The 27,044-nt window shown below is 39.1% G+C and overlaps 2 protein-coding genes across 2 annotated transcripts in view; one reads left to right on the top strand and one right to left on the bottom strand.

Moving 5' to 3' along the window:
• Nucleotides 1-27,044, top strand: part of C2H2orf88 (chromosome 2 C2orf88 homolog) — a 96,114-nt gene that overhangs the window by 40,183 nt on the left and 28,887 nt on the right. The window lies entirely within an intron of this gene.
• On the bottom strand, nt 1,568-9,793 carry MSTN (myostatin). The gene is made up of 3 exons (XM_063116257.1): nt 9,269-9,793; nt 5,054-5,427; nt 1,568-3,306 (listed from the first exon to the last, which is right to left on the bottom strand). Exons 1-3 carry the CDS (start codon nt 9,639-9,641, stop codon nt 2,926-2,928), a joined length of 1,128 nt encoding a protein of 375 aa, XP_062972327.1. The 5' UTR covers nt 9,642-9,793; the 3' UTR covers nt 1,568-2,925.

Here is a 27,044-nt window from a genome sequence, read left to right as displayed (position 1 = left end):
GCTGCCTGCAATAATCTAAATGAGCTATCCAAAGTGCTGGACCCTATCTTCAAAATGGGTCCAGCACCTTGAATAGCTACTTTAGCTTTCTGGCTGGTTGCAACTAAAACCCAGCATGGAAGATTGGAGCTACCAGCCTCCCCTAGGTACAATTGATTTCTATGGCCAGAATCCAAATGACTTTGTGCAGTCTTCCTCATGTGCACATAGGGTTTTCTGCCACCCGCTCCATACTTCATCCCTGCCATGCCCCAAGGAGCTGCTCACAAAGTGGTTATTAAACAGAGGATCCCCCACCATGCTCCAAGTGACATTTTATTGGACTTTAAGTGCTGCTGCCAGAAGGGAAAATAAGCAGCTGTCCATGATGCACAGGTATTTCTTGGGATTCCGGATAGTGGATCTTGAATAAGTTAAATTGCACTGAATTGTAGCCATTATGTACAATCCAGAAAAATCCCATTGAAATAAAAGACTAGAAAATAATTTACTGCTTAACAACATCAGAAAGAGTTGGAAGGAGAAGACAAGAAAGAGACTGATATTCTGCTGTAATTTCACACAAATAAAATGATAAGTCAAAATCCAGAATACAATAAGTAGAGGATTGATATTTGTACAAAATTGTACAAAACTGAAAACATTTAACAGAAATTATAATGGTTACTAAACAGTGGCTGTATTTTAAATAATCTTTCACATCTGAAAATAATGTCCCTTAATAGAAAGCAGGTAGGTTTCTAAAATTTGTTTTGATTTAAAATTACTGGTTATATGCTGAGCAAAATATACAGTAATGTGTGGCAATTAAAGTTTATTACATACTTATAAAATGTTATAAAATATTTTGTAAGATTTTAGCTCTTAAGAAAAATAAAGAAAATATTAGTGTTCTCAACAGTATATTGGTATATTATTAAACTATGAAAAAATACTGTTTGAACTGAATCAGTAAAAAAAACTGATAATTCATACGGTTGGATCCAAAGAACTGAGAGTGAAGGAAAACAGCCACTAGTGTTCTGAAAATGCTTGTGCAAGAGTTCAACTGCTGTAAGAATTTTATAGCTATCCTCATACTTCTACTTGCGCAAGAGGTTGTGCAAGCTCTTGTTCAAGTGGAACAACTTATTTGGATATAGTTTAACTTTTCTTGTATAATGCTTTACCTGGCGCAAAGTGCAGAACGCCTCTTCCACATCTGGAAGGGCATCTTTGGATTCAACCTATGATGTCCCCCATTTATCTATTTGTGTATCTCACTTATGTAAAAAATAAAAAATAACATATACTTGTCCTATGAATTGCATTGCTGATCTAGTGGTAATTATATCTGCAATTGCTCTGATCCACTAATCCATGTGCACATAGAACTCTTACATGCAGACTTCTTAATTTCAAATGAAGAAGCAGGAGCCATGTAAGCAACAAGTGTACAGCAGGTGAGTGGAGCAATAAGTGATGAGGGGAACTTTACTTGTATATCTCTGCTTTCAAGAGCATAAGATTATACATTGGAAGTGTACTTTTTGCACAAGAAAACAATAACTTATACATTGACAGAAGTGTTATTTTGTGTAACAGAACAAGTTACTCCAAATATTTTGCATCATAGTAAATAAAAAACATTTATTTACAATATAATATTGTATAAATATTACACAAACCTAGTAATATATCAACGTTTTATTTTTACAATACTGTACTTTATTCATTCTATCTATTGGTTTATCATAGTGCAAACTGTAAAGTTGCAATGTAGGCTATAATAATTTTATTACAAAGAACCATTTCATGAGTTGGATCCAGATCTTCTGTTCTGCTAGCAGAAGGACGTCACTTGCAAAATGAAGCTTCTATGTTCTTCCCTCCCATGCAGCCACCAGCATGCCCTCCGTATCTCTTTCCAGAGGGTTCCCCAACCCTCTGGAGTAGATTTGGAGGGCATACAAGACACTGCAGTGGGGAGGAGGGGATGTAGAGGTACTGTTCTGCAAGCAGTGTCCTTCCTCTGGCAGAACGAAGGATCTGGATCAGATCTCTTGCCTTTTATCATTATCTGTGATGCAGATATCTGCTAAAGTAAAACAAACACATTAATTAAAAATCCCCATTCCTTGTGAATGACTGTACTTGGGGAGAGGGGGATTTATTGTTGTGTTCTATATTTATAAGCATATCATAAACATTAACACCCCAATCATATTGGAGTCTGCAGTTCCAGTCCCAAATCCAGTTTTGTTACATTGTGGTAACCAAGCTGTTGGTACTTCCCATCCAAGCAACTCTTGGGATTGGACTGTAAGTCTACTGTGATAGCACCATTGGCAGAAAGTAATGAACACACTAATTATAAAAGGAATGGAAACACAATGTATCTACCCTAATTTGTGGACTTATCTTGTTTTGTGGAATTTCATCTTATCAGTTTTTATACTCTAAACTTAATTCAAGTGTTGGAGGACAAGTCAGTGGTATTCTGTTCACTCTATTTTTCACCAGTATATCCTCTTAAGTAAATAAAACCGTAAATTAAACTGTTCAGACTATATTTAATAGCCCACTCCTTTTCATTCTCTGGAATACAAGGAGGTTGCTTTTATCTATTTCTATCTGCTGAAACTTGTCTATGATTATTTGTTTGCATAAATGAAAAGAGATCCCTTTCCAGAATAAGTAATTCATTTTGAAATCCTGTGAGTTTGATTGTAGGTTATCTTTTTCACTGGTTAAAAACCAGCCCTTGCATAAAAATGTCTTTCAGTTCACATAACTGGAGCTTGTCTGGTAAGAAATCTTTACAATAGCCTAGAGTATAGCCTATTAGAGGTAGGCCTATTATACAAAAATTCACAGTTTTAGAAATTGCTCAAGCGATTTTTCGTAGATTCCATATTTTATGAAGTAGCAAACCTAATGTGGAGCTCATGAGCACCCGCAACGATCTACTACCATGGCTGGTATCTTTCCATATATTATTTGTTCTTTTCCATTGAAATACAGCATATTTATTGGGGACATCTTAGTAGGTGTACAACAAGGGCCAGCTGAACCTCTTGGATTTGCTTGGTGTACAAGATGAGTGTGTGGATATTTTTGTAAAAATACAAATTCGCATTCTCCGGAGCAGTAGTTTGCTTTGTATCTCTTGGGTGCAATTATCCAGTCCCATCCGAATGCTTCAAAATCCACAGTCAGTGGGTAACGACAACACCGAGATTCTGTTGAGTGTTCATCACAGTCAAGTCCAAAATCTCTACGTGATCTTTTTGGTGTATCTGTAATCCTGACCTCTAAAAATGGATTCTAGGAATAAAGGAAAAGGGACAGTATGTTTGAAGAAAGACCCACTGCATTGTGATAAATTAATTGACATTTGACACACAAAAATATTTTTTCCTAAACATTATATAGCTTTTGAGTGCTATAATCATTATGATGTAAATGCCTTCCCCTCAAATAATAATATTTTGAAGTTGATTGTAGTAATTTTAAAGTAATGCTGTTTAGTAAGGAACTTTGGAATTTTAAATATAGTTATTAAATACCACTTTAAAAAAAAAAAGTGTTGTCAATCGGTGGGATCCAAGGAACTGCATAAAAAGCTCCAAACACAGAAGGAAGCTTTAGGCTTTGTTTCTTGAATAGCAGCAACACCTTTTACTACATGGCAAACCATTTTTAAAACAATCTCAGTACAGCACGTTGTTTAAAAACAAACGGGGTCCATCCAATTTCACAAAAGTGTACTTCTAATCACACAGTAGGCTTTCCCCTTCTTTTCCTCCCTCCAAATTTGTTCCAAAGGGTTTCACAACTCCCCAGAGTAGAAATAGGGGTGGGCTGCTGCAGGTGAGGGGGGGGGGGGAGTCCATTCTGAAAGTGGTGTCCATTCTGCTGGCAGACACAGTTGGATATAACCCCAAATTTAAAATTCCACTAGGAATTCTTAAGCTCTTTGTTGAAGACTATTTATAGGAGCTTTTTGGATCCTAGCCATTAACTTATTCTTTATCCCATTAGAAGGGCTTGAATACCTCCACATAATGCAAAGACCCACATTTCCAAGCTGTAGAAGAGAACAAAATGGGGAAAGTAGCAAAAGAAAAAAGGAATAGAAATGTTCTAAAGAGAAGACTTTGGCTTTAAAATCCTGACTCATTTTTGTTCTGAATATTCAGAAAATTTCCCACCTAAAAGCTGTCTTCAGTTTAGTTAGACTGTAGTAGGAAAGTGCCTGGTGAGGACACTAACATTAATTAAAGTTGTTTCTAGGCATCTTTATTTTTTCATTCCTCTGCCTTCCCTGAATGCCTAATGCTAGAAGAGAGCAATACTAGTGCATGTAGTATTGGAAGCTGGCAACACAATTCCCTGCATATCATTGGCATCAATGAAGTCACATCCTTTTTCTATAAGCATGCCTCTGAATACCAGCGGGAGAGGGATATTACCCCTCATGTCCTCTTTGTGGGTTTCCCCTAGGCAACCGGTTGGCCTCAATGGGAAACAGGATGCTAGACTAGATAGATGGGCCTTTGGTCTGATCCAGCAGGGCTCTTAATTCTTAGGTTCATATTTATTATAAAGCTCATTTGAATGATTGAATACGCTAGCTATAAGAAACTGTTGTCTACCTCATCCTAGTTGTACAGAAATAAGAATTGATAAAGTTGTTGTTGTTATTTTATAAAAGCACCTTCCATAGAACTCTCAGCTTAAGGAAATATTAATGAATTTAATATCCTAGCCTCTTTATGAATTAGATAAAGAAGTGTTATTAAGTCCATTTTTCAGATAGAAAGATACATTGGGTTCATGAATAATTCTTATTTAAAGTGTTGGGGAACAATTTCTGTCCCATTATTCCATTAATTTCCTGCAGCTTTTATATTACTGTCCCTCCACCAAAAAAACAAAACTGGAACTAAATCCCAGGAAGTTGCTGGCATGTAAATATGCTTGTGTCCAGAGTCTTAGAAAATCCCTGTTTTATTATTTTCAAATACTAAATGAAAAGAAATTACATGTATATGCTCCAAGTAGAACTTACCAAGCCATCTTCCCCTGGTCCTGGATAAGTTACTGCAAGATCTCTTCCTTTTTCATCCAAAGCTTTGATTTCAATGCCCAAGTTGGATTCAGGTTGTTTGAGCCAATTCTGCAACACTGTCTTCACATCAATGCTCTGCCAAATACCATTGCCTGGGTTCATGTCAAGTTTCAAAGATCGAATTGCAGTAGAAGTTGCACCATCTTTCATGGGTCTGATGAGTCTCAGGATCTGCACAAATACTGTTGTAGGTCTCTGGACTTGTCTTAAGTATATCCACAACTGGGCCTTCACTACTTTATTATACTGTATTTTAGAGCTAAATTTAAAGAAGCAACATTTGGGTTTTCCTTCCACTGGCATAGGAAAATCAGCTACAAATGAATGGATACAAAACATTACTTGTTTGCAACATCAAGAAACACTTGAAAAATAAAGTATTAAAAAAATCAATGGCATTTGCACTGGAGGCGCTTGCCCATAAAATATATCTCTTTCAAAGGTCTTTTTTTAAACCCTCCATTGTGCCATGTTATATTTTACCCTATTTTAACCAATACCCAATACTTCTTTTGTCACTTTTTTGATACCCAGTCTCCACCTGCTATTGATGTGTAGTGAGCTTTTATGGCCAGTCTGAGTAAGTGCAATTTGTGTGTAGAAACATTTTTCCATAGATAAACTGACATACCAGACATGCATAAACTTGATTCACAGGATGAAAAAGGCCATATTGAATAATAAATAACACACACAGAAATCCATGCTAAATCCCATTGTGGTTGCCATGCACCCTACTTTGTGCTCTGCACACTGTTTATTCACGTGTGTGCAGTGCTATATTCAAAGTCAACTTTTCCTATGATTTTCTGGAATGCTGCTGCTGAATCTTTAAATTTTAAAGTGTACCTCAGCAATAGATCATGGCCTGATGTACATTATTTATTTATTTAGTTATACTTATTTAAATTTGTATCTGCATTTTTGTAAGTTAAATTTTGTAACTCTCTAAAGCAGCTTACAATACTAATAAAATACAACAATTATTATAGTAAAGAGTTTACAGTTTAAAAATTACTACTATAAAAGAATGGACCCATGAAAACAGTTTGTAGGAGTTGGAGAACAAGAAAAAAATGTGAAACCATAGAATTTGGAGATACTGAACTTTAAAAAAGGGCTTCAAGTTTTAGGACATTTAGATTTAGACCTTTCTTGGAGTAGATCCACTGAAATCTTATGGAAGTTAATAGCAATACTCAGGTAATTTGAGGACTGCTAAGAAAATGAAAATGTTTTTACAATGTTATTTATATTGTTTTTCTGTATTTCCTTGTTTCAATCTAACATTTCATGTTTGCAGCATATAGTGTTCAAAGCCTTGCATTGATTTCTTCTGAAAAGTATAAGTCTTACATATAAAAATTATACTGACCATTAAGAAGGAAACAAATTGTAAAGGAATACACCCTGGGAATCTCTGGGAGTTTGTGCCGTTATACTAGCTGACCAGCTGTACAAATCACTCTCTGAAATAAACTCCCCGCCCCCAGGTCAAAATCACCAGGGATATTGAACACATTGTACAATGTACTTAGCCTGAAAAAGACAGTGACATCTAACATCTTGCTAATGCTCAGCTCCTAAAAAAACTTTATAAAAACATAAAGAATGATAGTCATACATTTAAGTTCGGTGGTTGTTATTTCAGCATTTCCTAGAAACGAGTATGTAATATAAACAGAGCTGTGAATAATCTGTAACAAAGACCAAGCTGCTTTTGCTTCCGTGGTAACAAAACATATTAATGACTGTATTTTAATGTCCTGATTTTTAATTTGCCATGTCTGACTTAGTTTATAAAACCAGGAATTGCAATATTGTAGGGAAACTAATTTCAGCATACAGTGAAATTATATAACCTGCTAGATACTTTTTAATTCTCCATTCTTGCAATATAATATCACACCCGGATGCATCCTAACATGGAAGAGTTCCTATGTGAGCAGCTTTCCTCAGTGATTGCAATATGACATAATTGTACTTTTGTCCCTTTGTATGCACTGGCCTGCTCCCTAATTGTGGTAAATTGAGATGTGGTTACAGATAACAGAGGTGCACATTACTTTATCTACATCAGATTGCCAGAAGTCATTGCTAAATGGAAACAACAATCTTTTACATAAATTACTTATGGGCTGTGTTCGCTTGTCACAACAAGCCAGAATTCTTAAGAATTCTGTTTTATCATGAATGAGACAGTGTGCTGATGTATGCTACTGGTCTAAACATCCACTGATCTTCCGCCACTGATTTACTTACTGTGATGTGAGGACCAGGAACTCTGGCTTGTCTGGGAAGAAACAAGCCTAAATTCCTGGTTTGCATGTCACAATAAACAAATCACACATGGAAGGTCTGCAGCCGCTCCCAATTGCAGGAGGAGCCAACCATGAGTGATAGAGCAGCATGTAACATCACATTGGCATGGTCATGGTATGGCAAGATCTAGCTTATCGTGCCATGCAAACGCAGCCATTCAGGTTGCAATCCTATACCCACTGAACTAGGATCAAGATCCATTGAACTCTGTGAGAGTACTTCTGAGTAGATACATATAGGGATTGCACGGTAAACCATCTTGAAATGTTTGCTTTTAAAAAATATCCATGAGGACAGAAATAAATAAAAGAAAATTATTATTTTAGGTCAGCAAAAACAAATTAACTCATACTCATTTAAATGTGTGAGCCCTTTGGAAATAATTGTTTAGAATATAAATTGTAGCTAATTATTTCTTAAAGAAATTTCAAAATAACTTTCTGAATATTTATAACCCATCTTACTTCTATGAATGTGTACATTAACGTACTTAGGTAAAATAGCTAATCTTATTGTTATACCAATTAAATCAGTATTGTAGGTCACTGCTGCCAGTAGCAAAACTAAGTCATGTGTGCCCAACTTTTCATTTTTCATTATTCTATCATTGCCTTAAGTATTATTCTGAAAACAGCTGCCATAGCCAAATACTTTAGCTAAGGAAGAACTTAAGATACCATAATATAAGCTGTGCAAAAGATACCTCATAGAATCTATAGCAGATGCCTATCACTATGAAAATAAGAATCTGCTCATTCAGTAAATGCCTTAACTATAGCTGTTAGTATTTAATGTGTGTTTATGGTAATGAGTGTGGTAGCTTCATAACATGATTATTTAAAATGTCACATCTATAAGATTAGGAGGGAAAGCACACAGCTGAGCACAGAAGGTCGAATACTTTTGCACATCTCAAAAAGTAAATATCACGTTCAGTGATTTTTGGGAAGGCAAAAGGGCATAAAAATGTTCATGGCGGACAGGTTATATGGCCTGGGTTCTGCTGGCAACTGGACCTCATCTCCACAGTTGGCCACATTTGTGCTACAGAAGCTGCCACAGTACAGCATGGCAAAAACAGGGCCATTGTCTCTATACATTCTTGCTCTGAATAGGATGCATGTTTGAATGTGTATTCCAATGCACTTAGGGGTACAACTAAAGCTAGATTGGGGATTCAGGATCAGGCTCATGTGGCTTTTTTTGCCTACACTGACATCCATATGTAGCCCAATCTAACTGGTTGTGTGACTCCTTTTAAAAGTGCCAAAGGATCAGGAGACCTAGGAAAGAATTAATGTGAACAAACATTTAAAAAGTGGAAAATAGAAGGGGTTTGGAGATTGCTTTTTGCACCTCTCAGGAGCTCAGTTTTCATGTAGAAAACTTGGCACAGCTCTAATGTATCCTTATAGTGAAGTAAATATTTTACATTGCCGGTTAAATGTGTGTGTCCCAGTTTTCAGGAAATCCTTAAATATAGATACCCTGTCAGAAATTTGGCTAATGTAAACTGGCACATTAATTATTTTCTTCTTTTTTCCTTGTATTTCTGCACAAATATTCTAATAGGTTACTGAAATAATGACATGGGTTAACTGTATCTCTTATTTATATATCTACAGCAAACAGCAAGGGAAGTAGGTGGAAATGCTTCTTACAGAATATTTTGTTTATAAAAAAAACATGATTTAAAATTCTTTGAAGTATGCTCTTTTCTTTCCCCATTTCAAGCAGTTTGTTAGAAAAGATTAAAAAGAGGTTGTTGCTCTTTAGCACAAAGACATGTATTTGTCAGTAGAATTGTATTTTCTAAAGTAATAAAATACTTACACTCTGTAGGCATTGTAATAATAGTTTCAGTTGTAGCATGATAATCATCATCTTCCAAAGAACCGTCACTGCTGTCATCTCTCTGGACATCATACTGATCAATCAGTTCTTGTAATGGAGGAGCTTTAGGTAAAAGTTGCCTTATAGCATCCCGGCTAATGTTAGGTGCTTGTTCCAGACGCAGTTTACTGAGGATCTGAATTTTTATAGCTTCTATTCTTGAAGATTTTGTACTTTGTCTCCATGTACATGCATTGCACAGTCCATCTTTTTCTATGTTCTCATTTGCCTGGTTACTTTCGTTAAGATCCACGGGACCAGGTATGATTAACATGAAAAGGTAAATAAATAGATACATGTTTAGCTTGTGCATGGTCTTACATTCAGTGCAGTCCTCTTCCTTTTCTTCTCTTTCCTTTGGTTCTTTCTCTAATCTTTCAGTAGTCTGTGAATCACTGAAGGCAAATGCAATCTGAGACAACACCACTCTGGTGAATCTTGTATATTCCAAGAGGGCTTTTTATATTCCAACCTTCATTAGACTTGTGTCGTCAAAACCAATGATTGGCTGTTAAACCAACAATGAATCTAGCTGTCAGATGTTAAAGCCATGTCCGTCATAAGTTGCTAGACCGCATTTTGTTACTGCCAATGGTGAGCTGATTTTCTGACTATTCCATAGAGGGTATCTCCTCACATGCTGAAAGAATATTTCCAAGGAGCATGGCTAGCAGTATCAAAAGATAGTATTACCATTCTTAAATGTGAATCAGCTGGTTCTTTTATTATGAATCAATCTATGTATCCCTCTCACATCTAAAAAGGATAGCCAATAACTGAAAAATAAAATATTTTAAAAATTAAAAACTCTCGCTATCATAAATAAAAAATATTCTTAAAGTTATATTTTACAGTATTGTTTGAAAAACAAACTCTGAGATAAACTTTAAAACGACTATACTCAGTGTCTAACACATGAATCCTAGTATTTAAAAGATGGACTATTTCCTTTGGGATACTTACATCCCAATCATAAGCATATTACAGGGAAATGATGTCCATTATCCACAGATCCTTGAATGCAGTAAAAAGAATCAACATGTACTGAGAAGGCTGAGGATCTCCTTGTGTGCACACCCTGAACAGCTGGTTGGTGTGGTAAGTTTTGACAGCATTGCTCACCAGTTCAGGGGTGGGAATATGGAGACCTGGATTCAGTATCTCCACCCCATCCAAACAGGTGATCAGTTCTGCTAAATTTGATCATGCCAGTCATCAGGAAGCGGTGAATTACTCTATGGAGCACACTTTTGCAGCAAGGTACATCACATACAGAATCCTGCTTACAGACTCAGATCATCTTTGCTTGATCAGTGTGAACAAGTTCAGGATCAGTACAAATGGTTACAATGTTATTACTTTGGCTTCATTCTCTGAAGATAATGCAGATCATGTAGATTTAAAGAGTTATCTAGTGACAAATATTTTTAACCTGGAAAATTTTCTAGCTGTTGAAAAAAAGTAACAATCTATTATGTTTGTTTATTCTGTGTTGCAACTTGAACTATTCAAAATATGAATATTCATCTATATTTTGTAAAAAATAATAATGGATGTAAATAGAAAGTAATAATATGTTAAGTATAATAAATGTTGGTTCTATTTATTTAAAATAAAATACTAAAAACATTTTTAAATCTACATTAAAATCAAACCAAACTGAAGCATCACAATATACATTTTTCTATACATGCAACATTCACCTGGGGGTATGTGCTAACCAGCAATGAGGAATGCATATATTCTCAGCCATGAAACTTGCATTCGACTTCAGTTCAGTTAAAATATGTGTATATTACTTTTAATTTACCCTACTGCCTCTTGAATCAGAGGTAGGAAAAAGGAGAGTTTCCCTAGAATTTAAACAGATTTTCATTTCCTTGACTTAAATGTCCAATAATTATTGAGCAACTTGAACGAGATAGAATAGAGCTATTGTTGCACAGGGATCCCTGATCAAACATGTTTTACAGATTTTTGTAGTATGGTATGTAGGGATGTGTGTGTAACCAAAACACGAGCCCAAAGTTATCCAAATTTCACCTCAAAGCTTGTTCTGTCTTGTGTTGGTATCTTTGGGTTTTGGGGTGTGTTTTTTTCCACATGGAAAATGTACGTATATTTTCCCAAAGGTACATATCAGCTGTGTGCAACTTTGGAATCTATGCTTTTTTCTCCCGTCAATTAAAGTGTGTTTGTGCACATTTTTCAAAACTAATTTTTTCACGTGAGTTTTCCAAATGTATGCATGTTGTCAAATGCATTTTTTGGGATCCAGGAATCACACTGGAAGCTGAAAAATGTGCAGACTTCAACCACAGTTTACATTGGAATCCATGCTCGTGAGGTACAAATTCAGTAAATAAAAAATGAATTGGAAATAGTTTCTCATGCATGCCTATTGGTATGTATTGTACTTAAATCTTCAAGCCTTTAGCAAATCCTTCCACAAAGTAGCTGCTAATAGGAAGACAGTCAACAACAAATTGAGGTGGTCAGGACTGCACACAACGTTATTTAAGACTGCAAAGTCAGTACAAATGAGAAAAATTGAATTGACTCAACCGACTCCGCAAATAATCATAATATAAAGCTCTTTGAAAAATGAAATATGTGTGCAGTGGCAGTGAAAAAGGCTTGTTTTGTTACAAATTATTAGAGATAAGAAAAATAAGCCCACAAGCCTAATGCCGTCATATATGTTTTTGGTCCACCAACACTTCAAATATTGAGATAGTTCCATTCATGAGGACTCTTGGGCCTCAGCTACACCCTTCCCAAAACCTGCTCCTTAGAATTGGAAAATCCTCTGAAACAGCTTGGAAGGTGGAGCAGCAGGTAGAATGAGGGATCAGTGGAAATCCCCCTCTTCCATTTGTGAAAGTCTCCACTGGATCTAAGCCCCTTGCATTCATGGAAGAGAACCTCTTGATCCATCATCCCATTTTCTACAACTCTGGTTATTCTGCCTCAAAAAAGATATTGAAAAGCTCAGAGAGATTATAAAGATATTTAAAATTATTAGGGGAATGTGCCCTCTTAAACTTTCCTGTGGCACCTTAAAGATTAACAAAACTATTGGTCAATTAGCTTTTGTTGGCAAGAGTCTACTACATTAGATGCACAAAGGAAGATAACTGGGCCTCTTTCTTTACATAGTGAAAGCCTGTGGGGAAGAGGAGGGGTTGCAATAGTGACAGAAAAAAAATAAGACATCCAAAACCTGTAAGAAATGGTGGAACTGAGGGCATCCCAGTTTTCATGAGGTTTTATAAGAAGAACTCGACTATATATCACAATGGGCATGTCTACACCACCAGCCCTATATCCTGGGGTAGTTCCTGGATCATCCCTGTGCATCCAAATAATAAATGGGATCTTGGGGGCAACCTGGGATGACCAAGGACTTTCCCCAGGATATAGGGAACTGTGGAAAACCCAATTTTCCCATGATCCCGGGACCATCCTGTGGAGCATGGGCTGTGTGGCCGCTGCTCCCAGATCCTCCCATCATTCCTGCGTGTAAAATGGGCACAGTGCCCCTTAGGTGGGGAGCGGGTTCAGGTTTTGTTTTATTTTTAAATACATTTTTTGCTGAGGAGCACAATTGTGCTCCTTCTCCCTCTTCGGCAAAAAATTACAGCGTCCTTCTGGGACGTCGCACAGCCATCAAGATGCTGGGCGAGGATTGCAGAAGCTGGTAAATCTGCGATCCTCCCCCCTCCCTCTAGACCCTTTGGTGTAGACATGCCCAATCTGTAGTTACTGGTGGGAAAATATCCCTCTGTAATTTTGCAAGGGGGGGGTTGCCTAGGCATACCTCTATGACATATGCTATTTCATACAAATTCCCCCCTCAAAAAAATGGAAGGGAGAAGGGGAAACTAATAATTTCATTGCCCCCAAATTTGAAGTCTCACAAAACTATTGTAGCCATTCCTCTGAAATGTTAAAGTTTTCATAAAGGCAGGTTATTTCTATCTTGTATGTCATTTTCTTAACAATTGCCCACAAAGAACAAAGGGGGATAAGTACATCCCTTTTTGGAAACCTCCAAATTATAAAGACCCAAATCCCCCTCCTGTTTGTATCAGAGAGAATATATTCTTTGAAGAAGATCAGTCATCAGCTTTCTGGTGACAGCTAATGTCTCTGGATAAAATCATGGCCACACTACAGTCACGTCATCATTTGTTCTCTTCTGTGGATTGTGACCCAGCCCAGTCCTAAAGATATCTGTGCTAACGTGATTGCAACAGGGTCCTGAAAAGGCCACATGGAACAAGATGTTCAAACTAGGTTGTCCATAATTTCCAATTCCATTTTAATAGGTTAATGCCATATAGTCTTTTTGCTGATGCAGATGAATGAATGGAAGGTGGCTGAAATGCCATTAGGCTAATGTTTTGGTGCCATTCTTCCATATCTACCCATTTCTGTGGCATATGACAGTTTTACAAAAGGGTATCACAACCTATCATGGAATGGGGACAATTCAAGGCACACTGGTATTGCTCTCCCTGGTTTTATAGCATGCTATCTTAACCACTTCAGCAGAAACCACTGGATGTTGCTAATGAAAAGAAGCAATTTTGTATGGCTGTCACTGTGACAGTTTTATTTTAATCTCTCAATGTCACCTGGCACTTGCTGAAAGAGTTGTGTAAACTACCTTCAGAACATAACCCACTTCAACTGGGCCACTTGGGATCATATGCTAGTTTTAGCAACCTTACACAATTTCCTATTCCTGGACCTCATGTTTCTCTGTTCATATCATTATAGAATCATACAACTTAGCAGTTGGAAGGGTTCCCCAAGGTCAATTAGTTAAACCTCTTGCCCTTTAATAGAAAACTGGCCAGGATTGCTTTAAGACAGGTCTGGGCAACTTGTGGCTCGCTAGAGGTTTTGGCCCATAATTCCCATTAACCCTAACCAGCACAGCCAATGGGATGGGATGCTGGAAGTTGTAGGCCAAAACATCTGGAGGGCCAAAAGTTGTCCAACCCATCCTTTAAGACATCCCTTGTTTGGACAAGCACACCAATGGCTTGGTTCAGACAACACGCTAAACCATGCTGCTTAACCACATGCATGCATTCCCTTAACCATTTTGTGGTTAAGCAGCATGGTTTAGTGTGTTGTCTGAACCAGGTCAATATGTTGGTAGTGATAGCAGGTGGATAGCTCTCTGCCACAATGTGTGTGATCATAATGTCCCTTTTTCAAACTGCCATGATTGTACAAATTGTAGCAGCCATGTGCCTATACCCAAATAACTGCCGGTTCATGCAGCCCAGACAATATGGACATGGACTCTATCCTCTTCTAAATCTGAAATATTCATAGTGGTCAGTGAGGGATATGCTTCCTCTGAGTCCATTCATTTTTCTCCTGCCCAGGTACTTTGATGGCAAAAGAAAGATTAGGCCTTCAATCTTCTCTCCTTCCTGAAAAGGTTGGGAGAGATGAGTGGCCTCTTTCTCCCTTAGAGGTAGGTGTAATTTCTTGGAGCCAAATATCCTCCCTTCTGTGCTGCCCGCAGCCAGAGAATTTATTCCGTGGCACAAAAGCAATCTGTATACTTGTAGTTTGTCTAACATTGAAGATTTCCTACCTAGAGCACATTAGCAAAAAGAAACCCGAGTTGAAGTATACTTATACTGACCTCTGCTGGAATGTCTGAGACCTGCATATCTTACTCAGAAAATGGATCTCCCTCCCCCTTGTGTTGTGATTTAAAAACTATCAGTTGACTTCACATGACACAACAGCATTCCATTACAGAACTAAAATATTTCCCATTAAATTACACATTCTCTTTCTCTTATTTACAATGTGGTGAATTATTTAAACCTGAACAGATTCATACCCATTGAAGTACGAGTATTAGTAGAGGCAAGGTTTTGAATTAATTAATGCCACACACTACGTACACATCAAAATATCTAGTATGAGCTACAAAACGGTTATGAAAGTAGTGCAATTTTTAAAAATGGCAAAATGGAACGTTTATTCTGAAAAAGATTTTGTCCAACAATGCAATTGTTTTAGTTCTGTAATGGAATGCTGTTGTGTCCATGTGAAGTCAACTGATAAATAATCCCTATGCTTTTGTGCAGCTTGCAAACAAAAGGTACATAGGAATTGATGGTAGGCTAATATTCCTAGAGCTGAGGAACACAAGTCACACCTACCTATGCAGGTTGGAACATGGCCAATACAGAAAAGATCATACATTTTTTACAATTGGCTTGGAAGGAATAGGCTTGAGGAATTGCTATTGGTTTTAGGAAAGTGATGCTCCTTTGAAGACTGGATTTAGTTCTCCTTCCTCCTCTGAAGGAAGAGATACAAAATTATTGGCATACAAAATTTTCATTTATAAATGATAAACAGAAATACCATGAAGATCACACAAAAAAAGAATATTAAGCATTCAGCTTTTTAAAAAATTATGTGGAAAAGAAAATGCACAGGCATATCTTAACCAGTGATAAGAAAATGAATATATAAACTCTGAATAATATATCAAAACCTAACTCTTGGTGTAAATTAATTGCCAAGATAAAAATGCATTCTTCTTTGTACATTCTTTATCACATAACTGCCTGTCTGTGATTGAGGAGGAGAGAAGTAATTGGGTATTATCAGCATACTGGCAACACCTAACTCCAAATTCTTTCATAATCTCTACCAGTGTTTTAATATAGATGTAGAACAGCATGGGGGATTATGATGGATCTGTGAGGTGCCCCCACATCCAATCCATCACTCCACCCAGACAGCAGTTCAGGATTTCAACAGCCTTCTTGGTATCATTTCAAAAGAAAGGCCTAGATATCATCAGAATATAGATGAGAACCAACCCCAAATTTCTGGATTACCTCCCCAGGTGGTTTCATGTAGATGTTAAAAAGCACAGGGACAAAATACAGCTTTGAAGAACACCATAGGCCAGTGGCCAAAGGACTGAGTCTCCCAGCACTGCTTTCTTTGAGCATTCAGCAAGGTAGAAACAGACCTTAGTGCAAAACAGTCCCTGAATTACTGGCCAAACAACCCAAATGGATACCATGATCAGAAGTATTGAATATTGCTGAAAGGTCCAGCAGAACCAATAGGGACACACCGCTATCTAGTTCATGGTGAAGGTTATCCACCAAAGCAACTAAGGTTATTTCTATCCCCAAACTCAAAATGAATCCAGATTTGCATCAGATCCATTCAAGAAAGCCTAGAATTGCATTGTCACCATTTATTCTAAGACCTTGGGTAAAAAAAGGCCTACTGAAGATTGTCTCATGATTATTTGGATGATGAGATCCAAAGATTTTTTTCAACATTGGTTACACCACAATTTCCTTTAAAGCAGGACTGCAGGACCTTTTTGACTCTGAGAGCTGCATGTGATGCTGATTTGGGGTTGCATACACATACACATGTGCACACCCACACACATAACAAATCCTAACAATCTGGATACAGACTGCTCTTTCCTTGCTGGTAGCAGCAGTGGGGAAAGAGTGAGCTGTATGATGATCTGTGGGGGAGGAAGTGGGGAGTACAGATGGTGGTGGGGAAATTGGGAGGGTATTTGTAGCAGGGGTCAAGGCACCCATTCGGAGCACAGTAAAGGCCTTGGGTACAACTCCTGCTATCCAACTAGCCAGTTCTCCTATGGTAGCTTTTACTAACCAGGATGGCTGAACAAGATGAAGCTAGTGCGGTGTAGTGGCTAGTGTTGGACTGGGACTTGGGAGATCTGGGTTCTAGTCCCCACTCGGCCATGGAACCTCACTAGGTTACTTTGGGTAAGTCACAGATTCTCAGCCCAACCTACCTCACAGAGTTGTTGGTGTGAGGATAAAATGGAGAAGAGGAGGATTACGTATGCCACTTTGGGTTCCCTGGAAGAAAAAAGATGGGATATAAAATGTACTCATAAATAAATAAAATAAGATGCCTGAATCATCTTCCCATTCCACAGATCAATCAAGGTTTTGACAGAATTTCCAGCTCTAGTGGTTGAAGTGGAAAATCCCCAGAGAATTCAGGAATCCTCCTAGATCCATCAGTCTCTGAGGGTAGACCATTTTAATAGGTCCCACATGCCTGCAGTGGTTTAGAGTCCCAGTAAATTTATTAGGTAGTGATCTGTCTGTGACATTGGAGTTATCTCAAGCTCTCTTAATCACAGATCCTGTCTGGCAAATGTTAGTTTGAGAGTGTGCCCTGCCAACATGTGTAGGTCCAGACATTGCCATGGAATCCATGAAACCTTAAGCTGCTCCTGATGATGGGTCTTCAGTGTGAATGTTTAAGTCCACTAGCAGAAAAAGTTTGGGACGAGTGAACACCTCAACATCACTTCCAAGACCACCTCTAACAACTCTGGCAGGAAACTGTTGGGTAGCAGCATGGGTGGTTCATCCATAGAATTTAAATCCTGTATTGATGGCCTAGCTCTTTCACAGTGCCATCCTGATAATGGCTAGAAGGTATATTGAAACCTATCAGCCCAGCCAAATAAAATTATATAGGGAGCCAATAGGGCCCATGGTGGCCTTATATAAATGCTGCCTCAGGCTTAGCTCCCCAGTCTGAAGAATATTTCAGAGAAAGTAGTTGCTTTATAGACTCCTGAAGTCTCTTCTCACTTTTCTAGCACTGCTGACTTTTGGAATCATTCTCACTACTGCCTTCTTCTTTTTGAAAGACTTTTGGAATCTGTCACCTGCCTCTGACACTTTACATCTATGGTTGCTGCCTTTGGAACGTGACTTCTTGCCTTCTTCGGACCACGCTTTCTGCCTCTTGAATTCATATTTCTGAAAACCCTACCTGCCCTGAACCATGCTACTTGTCTGCAGCCACATAAACTGATAAGCAGTTCATGTCCACAGAGCTGAAAACCTAAAGACTTGACTGATCCTGTTGGGCCCTGCCAGATAAACACAGTTTTATACAAAGTCTGATGGCTTGGAAAACTGGTAAGAAAGATGAAACTATAGTGATTCCATCCTTCTCACCCTGTCTCCACTAAGGCTGAACCAACAAGTTGACTGGGCACAATCATCATCTTGTGCAACCAGGTCTTAGTAATATTAGCCAAGCTAGCTATTGATACATTTTGCCAAATCACTACTTCTGCAAATCAACATGTTCTGTGTTTTAGTTTGCTATCTCCTTCATCTCTCTAAATGATAGGCGTGCACAACTAGGCACCCTTCAAACCAAACACAGCCCACAAGCTAGGTATTGTGACTTGCCAGGTATTTGACAATTTCCATTTTTGAAGTCTGGGACAGTAAAAATAGTGGCCCTCGCATATGGGTTGGCCCTCGCATATGGGTTGATCAGTTGTGTTAGGCTTAGTGGGTCATGTTCTATTACTATAATAACTACTTTAAGAAATTATACAAAGCTGGTTCTAATTTCCCAAATAAATATATACACGATAATCCTCACTTAGGAGTTAATATTACTCTTCATGTCTTCTGACCAATTAAGTCCTTCCCCTTAAACACACAATCTCATCCTAAAATGTCCTGAAGTTTGCAATTGTGTCACAATGGTGGTATGAACAATGGTTACCTAGGAAACGTTTCCTGCCTAGTTAAGAGAAGGCAAGTTAGTCAGTGGTGAGAGAAGTTATTAAAGGTCAGAACTAAATTACCAGTGACAAAAGTATATCTAAAAAGAAGTTATTACTGCTCTTGTTTAAGGTACAGTTTATTCTTTTTATCAACAGTCACCATATTCATTTTATTTATATATACCCCAACTATCCTTTTTTAATGTATTATTGAACAATAAATGTTCAGTTGATGCAGAAAGCAAAATGTGAATAGGATCAGTAAACATTATAACTCATTGGTGTTGGTGTACTGTATCTAGGGATAGCATACTTCTTTGTTTCCAAGGGCCATCCTATTCACTAGGCAAATGTCTGGGATCCAGAACTATAGCTCAGTCCTGGATTATCAGGTTTTTTACATTTAGGTGGGATTACCTGGTGGTAAAGAATTGTCTGTCTACATACAGTATGTATCTGTCCATATACTAAGCTTCATCAAAAGCACCTCTCCAGCTTCCTCCAGTATCTGAAGTATGACAGGGGTTACCAGGAAAGGGCTCTCTCAGTGGTAGTTTCTAATGGTGGAATTCCCTCCCTACAGAGGTTCTTCTGGTGCCTATTTGGATGTCATTTCAGTGACAAGTGAACCCCTTTTTATTTTCTCAGGCCTTTTATTAGTTAAAACCAGACAGAACTCTAAAGGTGTTATCTAAGGATCTGCACCCTATCCCCCAAATAGGTTCAGCACCTTGGATAGTAGCTCTAGCACTCTGGGTGGTTCTACCTAAAACCCAGAATGGAATCACTGCCCCTCTGCCCATCCAGTGGAGGCTGGTGGCTCCAGTTTTGAACATGCAATGTTTGAGCACTTCAGGATTCTCCAAATTCCTCCTTGAAGCTTGGTTCACTTTGCTGGTGTTCCTGAAAGTGAGCATCTGTTTTTATTGGGAAAACTGCATTTTCAATAGGGAAAAAATGAACATTTTTAAAAGTGCACTCCCAAAATGTGCACTTCTCTCCCCCCACCCCTTGGGCAAAGCCTGAACATGCAGATGAAGGGGAGGGGAATGCACACTTGTGCAAGTGTGCACTTTTGAATGCAAATTTTAAAAATTGCTAAGATTTCCCAAGAATTACACTCATCTTTGTGTTCACCAATGGGGCATGATTACATGATTTGCAAACAGGAATGAAACGCTTCTACATCCCTACCTGAGACTGTGATTGAATGGTGGAACGTAAATCCCAATGCGGCTACTGATATAACAACATCTTCACAGATATGGAGCATGTGAGCTCAGATAATATGAGTTCTTTGGTGGTTGTGGTAGGTAGTGCTAAGGAACTAGAGAACAAATGTGCATTCTGAAAGATCCCCTCAAAATGAAGACTGTTTCAGGCTGTTTCAGGAGAACTTTGCCTCTCCAGAATGTGCCTAAAAGAGAAATAAAAGTTTAAAAATGGTTAGAGCCAGCGTTGCCACGTAACATGTTTCAGGGGTTGCGTCTAGCCTACGGGCTGCCAGTTTTTTTATCCATCTACCAGATTTCTATATCGCCCTTCAACAAAATTTCCAGGATGCTTTACAAAAATACTGCACAAAAGTCAAGAAACTGCTAAACAATGATCAGGGAAAGCCCTGTCCTTGATTATCAGGTTTTATACATTTAGGTTGCATTACAGTTTATTGTGAACCACTGAAAAAATTATATTCAGCAGTATACAAATGTCGCAAATAAACAAAGGGGACATGGCCATTTGAGGAAGCCTGAAGGTCTAGATTGGGTCCCTGGGCCTGAGTTTCTACACCCCTGATCTAGCTGGACAGACATTAATTTTTATATTTCTTAGTCTAAATTTTTTTTTTAAAAAAACACACACCTTAATATACCCCCAGGAGTGGTGCCATTATTGTGACTGGAGAATTGCTACATGAGTTTTGCCCTGTACATCTTTCGAAAGCAGACATGTATTATACAATTCCGGTCAAGATTTTAAAGCTATTTCAAATTCTGTGCAGCCACACAAGCCATCATCTTTCCTCACTGCAGGCTTCCTGGTGTTCATGCTATTTAGGAAAACGGGTAAAGAAGGAATTTAGTGGAAAGGCATTCACCCATCCCTCAAGACATATGCATACTGCAGGAATTTCCCCCTTGAGGAGAGGGGATTGAATACTTGTGACCACCTTTTAAACCTAGACATTTCTAAGACACTGATCTGCACAGCCCAGATCCCATGTTTGCACATAGGATAACTGGAATATCATCATTTATAGGTAAAGAACTTATTTCCCTAACAGTCTAAATTGGTACAGTCCAGTCTCCCACTTCCTTATGCCGCATGTGTAGACCACACCAAAAATATTATATATTTTAACAATTATTGTTATCACTACCACTACTATAATTTTCTGTGTACTACTTGGATTCTCATATATATATATATATATATATATATATATATATATATATATTCTCAACCTGACTTGTCAGCTGTTTTTATTTTTAGTTTGTGATTTTTTCAGTCATAAATCACTTTGATCCTCTTTGGAGTACTTTAATGGCCTCTGTTCAGTTAATCCCTTTGCTGTTTGGCAGCTATGTGCTGTGCAGTACTCTATGGAACTCTTGATAATGCTTCCTACTGCACTGAATGAGATTGTCTTTCAATTGATGTGAACTTTAAGAAAATGTTGTTGTTTATTCGTTCAGTCACTTCCGACTCTTCGTGACTTCATGGACCAGCCCACGCCAGAGCTTTCTGTCGGCTGTCGCCACCCCTAGCTCCCCCAAGGTCAAGTCTGTCACCTCCAGAATATCATCCATCCACCTTGCCCTTGGTCGGCCCCTCTTCCTTTTGCCTTCCACTTTCCCTAGCATCAGCCTCTTCTCCAGGGTATCCTGTCTTCTCATTATGTGGCCAAAGTACTTCAGTTTTGCCTTTAATACCATTCCCTCAAGTGAGCAGTCGGGCTTTATTTCCTGGAGTATGGACTGGTTTGATCTTCTTGCAGTCCATGGCACTCTCAGAATTTTCCTCCAACACCACAGTTCAAAAGCATCTATCTTCCTTCGCTCAGCTTTCCTTAAGGTCCAGCTCTCGCAGCCATAGGTTACTACGGGGAACACCATTGCGGTGTTCCCCGCAATGCATGCGGACCTTTGTTGTCAGTGTAGTGTCTCTGCTCTTAACTATTTTATCAAGATTTGTCATTGCTCTCCTCCCAAGAAGTAAACGTCTTCTGATTTCCTGGCTGCAGTCAGCGTCTGCAGTAATCTTTGCGCCCAGAAATACAAAGTCTGTCACTGCTTCCATGTTTTCTCCCTCTATTTGCCAGTTATCAATCAAGCTGGTTGCCATAATCTTGGGTTTTTTTGAGGTTTAACTGCAACCCAGCTTTTGCACTTTCTTCTTTCACCTTTGTCATAAGGCTCCTCAGCTCCTCCTCGCTTTCAGCCATCAAAGTGGTGTCATCTGCATATCTGAGATTGTTAGTTTCTTCCTGCAAAAATACTGCTTTACCGTAAAAACTATCTCTTGTCTGCTTCCTTATTTGGGTTAATGTATTATTTTACATATAAGTATCACTTTACATATTTCCACTCTAGGTTCAGGCCTGGTTTGGGGACCGAAACAATCTTTGTTGCTCTGTTGGATGAGCTTTCTCAAAAGAGGGATAAAGGGAGTGCAACCTTGCTCCTTTTAATTGGATCTCCCTGAGCTTTTTGATACAATTGACCATGGTGTCCTCTTACAGTGGAGAGAAAAAGTTTGTGAAACCTAATGATAATTATGGAAATTCGATAGGTTTATCATGGTAACCTTCATGAATCAAAACCAGTCCTTTTATAAAAATATCCAGTAGGGTTTATATTAACCAATTTCGTGCCATGTGAAATAAAATGATGTATAAATTAGTAGGCATGTGCTCCGCTCCGATTAGGAGCGGAGAAGCAGTAGCGAATTGGCCTGCTCCGCCTTACCCAGAGGCGGAGTAGAAGCGGACCGCGGACCCCTAGAAGCAAGGCGAAGAGAAGCGGCCATTTTTCGGAGCTCCTCTTTCAGGCGGACCGCTCCGATCGCCATCTTGAAAACATTTCGCCCATAGGATTGCATTGCAGGAAATAATCGCGGATAACTGGGTTGTTTTTGAAGCTATCGTTCTGAAAATTCTTGTGCTCAGAGAGTCGTGGATGGGGGTCATTTTGAGACTACTCTCACCTCTCTGCGTCGTGCGGGTCGCGTGCTAGAATTTTTTAAAAATCGGGTAAACAAATGGACAGCGCGGGTCAAACGGCGGTTTTAGCCCATAGGATTGCATTGAGGAAAAGAATTGGGGATAACTGGGTTGATTTTTAAGCTATCGTTCTGAAAATTCTTGTGCACAGAGAGTCGTGGATGGGGGTCATTTTGAGACTACTCTCAACTTTCTGCGTCCTGTGGTTCACGTGCAATATTTTTTTAAAAAATCGGGTACATTTACATACAAACGATAGGGTAAACCGGCTGCGGCGCGGCGGGGTTTATTGAAGCGATGACAGGCACATTCAACTCCCAATCCTGATGAGAACTGATCACCTCATGAAGCATCATCCTCCAATCCCAGCGTTTGAGGCGGGGACTAAGCCATAGTCCCTCACAGTCAGAGAGCTCTCAGCCTCTTGTGGGTTTAGCGTTCGTTGGGAGAGGGTCTACTTAGCGAGCTGCTGCTGTGTACTTTGGAGATAGATTAGGATTTTAGCTTGGCGTGTGTGTTTGTTTGCTTCTTTCTGACTTTTAGCTTAGTTTGCCCTGTGTTTTTCCCTTACTTTGATTTAATATAAACTTTATTTTTAAATTTTGGAGTGTGTGTTTGGTTGGTTGGTTGGTTGTCCCCCCCTCCCTCTCTTAAAGCCTGACTGTGTTTCATCTTCCTTCTGCTTTTGTGAAAGCTTTCTTTTGAAAGCATACACACACTTCTTCTTGTCCCATTTCCCTACATTTATTAGTAATATTCTTAAACATATTATTATATTCTTTTACATATTCTTAGTAGTATATATATTAGTATATTCTCATACATATTATTAGTAGCATTAATATTTTATTCTTCTTATACATATTAGTAGTAGTGTTTGGTTGGTTCTTCCCCCCCCCTCCCCTCTCTTAAATCCTGATTGTGTTTCCTTCTATCTATATACGAAAAAATACCAAAAAAATATTATTCTCTTTTTCTTCTCTGTGTAACTTGGACTGTGAGTGTGCTGTGTGTGCACTGCTTTTGTGAAGTGCAACAGGCAGCCACAGATTGAGCATTTTGGGGAAAGCATACACACACTTCTTGTCCCATTTCCCTACATTTAAACATATTATTATATTCTTATACATATTCTTAGTAGTATTAATATTTTATTCTTCTTATACATATTCTTAGTAGTATTAATATTTTATTAGTCATCATGAGAAGAGGGAGCAGGCGTGCTGAAAGCAGCAAGGCTCAGGCTGGCGCCAGTAAGCAGGCTGCCTCTCCTGCTGTGAAAATCAAATGGGCAACTCCTTGGCTGGCTGCTCCGCAACAGAAGCAGGACAAGCAGCAGGCAGAGCCACGCCAAAAATCGGAGGATGATGGGACTGCCTTGAGTCTGGGCGTGCGTGTGTGTCCCTGGATAAGCTCTCATGGTGGCGAGTTTGAGATTTTTAGCGTGCAAATTGACGGAGCTATGGAAAGGGGTGTGAATGGGGTGCCCGATTTTCAAAAATTCCCCAAAAATCAGGGGATGATGAGATTGCCTTGAAACTTGGCATGCATGTGTATACCTCCATGAGGTGTCATGGTGCCAAACGTGAGGTTTCTAACTTGAACAGAAAAAAAGTTGTTTACTTTTTTAGCTTTCAATGCAAGCCTATGGGGGGGGGAAACGGAGCTCCGATCCGGATCCGGAGCTCCGAGCGGAGCGGAGCGGAAGTGGGCGGAGCGGGGGCGGGGCGAAGCGGCCCGATCCGAAAATCGCAGATCTGGAAGTGAAGCGGAGCGGGGGGTCCGTGCACACCCCTATAAATTAGGCAAACAACGAGTACATAAGAGTCAGGGTATGTGCATAAGCAAGTGAACCCTAGTTCCATCTAGAATCATAGAAACATAGAATAGTAGTTGGAAGGGGTCTATAAGGCCATCCAATCCAACCCACCTGAATTAAAGGGAATAATTAGAATTGGGTGCTAATAATTAGGTAGATTTTCAGGGGTGAGTTTTACCCTGTAAAATGATCAGAAACTTTGTGAGTTCACCATATGGTTGTATGGAAACACGTCATCTCTGAGGACCTCAGAAAAGCAGTTATTGCTGCTCATTAGTTATCAGTTACAAAACATTTTATAAGGATTTGGGTCTCTGCAAATGGAGAAAGTGCAAAACCACATTCGCTCTACGCAGGAGTGGTCGTCCTACCAAAATCTCTCTCAAGAACAAACCAGCGCACCAGTCAGGAAGTCAGAAAAGAACCCCAGAGTAACATCCAAGAATCTACAGGCCAATCTCACCTTGGCTAATGTGAGTGTTCATGACTCAACAATCAGAAAAAAGATTGAACAAGAATGGTGTTTATTGGAGGATAGCCAGGAGGAAACCACTGAAGCTGATCCAAAAGTGGACTATGCAACAAGGCAATGATCCTAAATATAAAAGCAGATTTACAAAAGAATAGCTGAGGAAGAAGAAAATCCATGTTTTGGAATGACCAGACTGAAACCCCATCAAAATGTTTTGACAGGACCTGAATTGAGCTGTTCATGCAAGGAAGCCCTCAAATGTCACTGAGCTGAAGCAGTTCTGTTAGGAGGAATGACTTCAAGACTTCCACTTGAAGTCATTGCTGCCCAAGGGGATGCCATCAGGTATTGAATCTAAAGGTTTACATACTTTTTCTCACATGGATATTGACTCAATTACGGATAAATAAATGTTGAAAAAGTATCATGTTTGTGTGTCATTTGTTTAATTAGGTTATCTATTTTTTATTTAGGATTATGGGGTTAGATTAAGATCTAATAACATCTGAGGTAGAAAATATGTGACAATACTAAGGGTTCATGAACGTTTTCTCACCACTGTAGATCAGTTTCGTGAGGTGGGGATTGTGGGCACTGTTCTAAACCTACGGGGCTGGTGTTGGGGCAGTGCACTTTGGCCTCTTGGCACATGTGCCATGGGATGCCACTGGGAGCAGTCATCCGGAGATTTGGAGTAAGGTGTCATCAGTATGCAGATGACACCCAGCTCTGTTTCTCTATAACATCTTAATGAAGTGTGGCCGTGTAGGCTCTGGACCAATGCTTGGATATGGGGTGGGCTGGATAAACTCAGTTTAAATCTGTCCAAGATGGAATCACTGTGGGTGGGTGGGTCACTGGTCCAGGAAATAGGTCAGTTACCAGTTCTGGATGTGGTTGCACTCCCCTTGAAGGAATAGCTGCATAGTTTGTAGGTACTCCTCGATTCATCTTTGTCACTTGTGGCTCAGGTGGCTTCAGTGGCTAGGAGTGTCTTTTACCAGTTTCAGCTAGTATGCCAAATATAGCCATTCCTGGACCATGATAGCTTAGCCACAGTGTTACAGGCACTGGTAACCTCAACATTGTTTTTTGTAATGTGCTCTATGTGGGCTTAATCCAGAAACTGCGGCTGGTGCAGAACGCTGTGGCGAGGCTGCTAACTGGAGACTTTTTCTAACAGCAAGTTATACCCTTGCTAAAAGAACTGCACTGGCTGCCAATAAACTGCAGGAACAAGTTTAAGGTGTGGTTGACATAGAAAGCCCTAAACCACTTGGGGCCAGGTAACCTTAGGGAATGCCTCATCCTTTATGTCCCCACCTAGTCTCTGTGATTATCAGAAGGAGCAGTTCTGATGGTGCCACATGCTCCTGTGGTTTGCCTCAGGAGTTCTTGCAATAGAGCATTTACTGTTGCAGCAGCCCCCCTCTGGAATACTTTACAATAAACATTAGACAGCCCCCCCCCCCCCCGAGTTATAACATTTCACATCAGCTTAAAACTCATTTCTTTGCACAGGCTTTCCTGAAGTGCAAACCCAGGCAGCTATGGTTGTAGCACACAGTAGAGTGTGCAGTTTTACTGCTGGTTTAATTTTGT

The sequence above is a fragment of the Elgaria multicarinata genome, chromosome 2 (genome assembly GCF_023053635.1).
Source record: "Elgaria multicarinata webbii isolate HBS135686 ecotype San Diego chromosome 2, rElgMul1.1.pri, whole genome shotgun sequence".
NCBI classification, from domain to species: domain Eukaryota; kingdom Metazoa; phylum Chordata; class Lepidosauria; order Squamata; family Anguidae; genus Elgaria; species Elgaria multicarinata.
Note: the sequence above shows the minus strand (reverse complement) of the source record. Positions and strands in the feature narration are given on the sequence as shown.

Bases quoted from the DNA above. Each gene is read 5' to 3' on its own strand.
- MSTN (XM_063116257.1), bottom strand. From the start codon at position 9,641: ATGCACAAGCTAAACATGTATCTATTTATTTACCTTTTCATGTTAATC. The intron at 5,428-9,268 runs GTAAGTATTTTA...ATTCATTTGTAG, and splicing joins TATTACAATGCCTACAGAGT to CTGATTTTCCTATGCCAGTG. The intron at 3,307-5,053 runs GTAAGTTCTACT...CTTTATTCCTAG, and splicing joins GACCAGGGGAAGATGGCTTG to AATCCATTTTTAGAGGTCAG.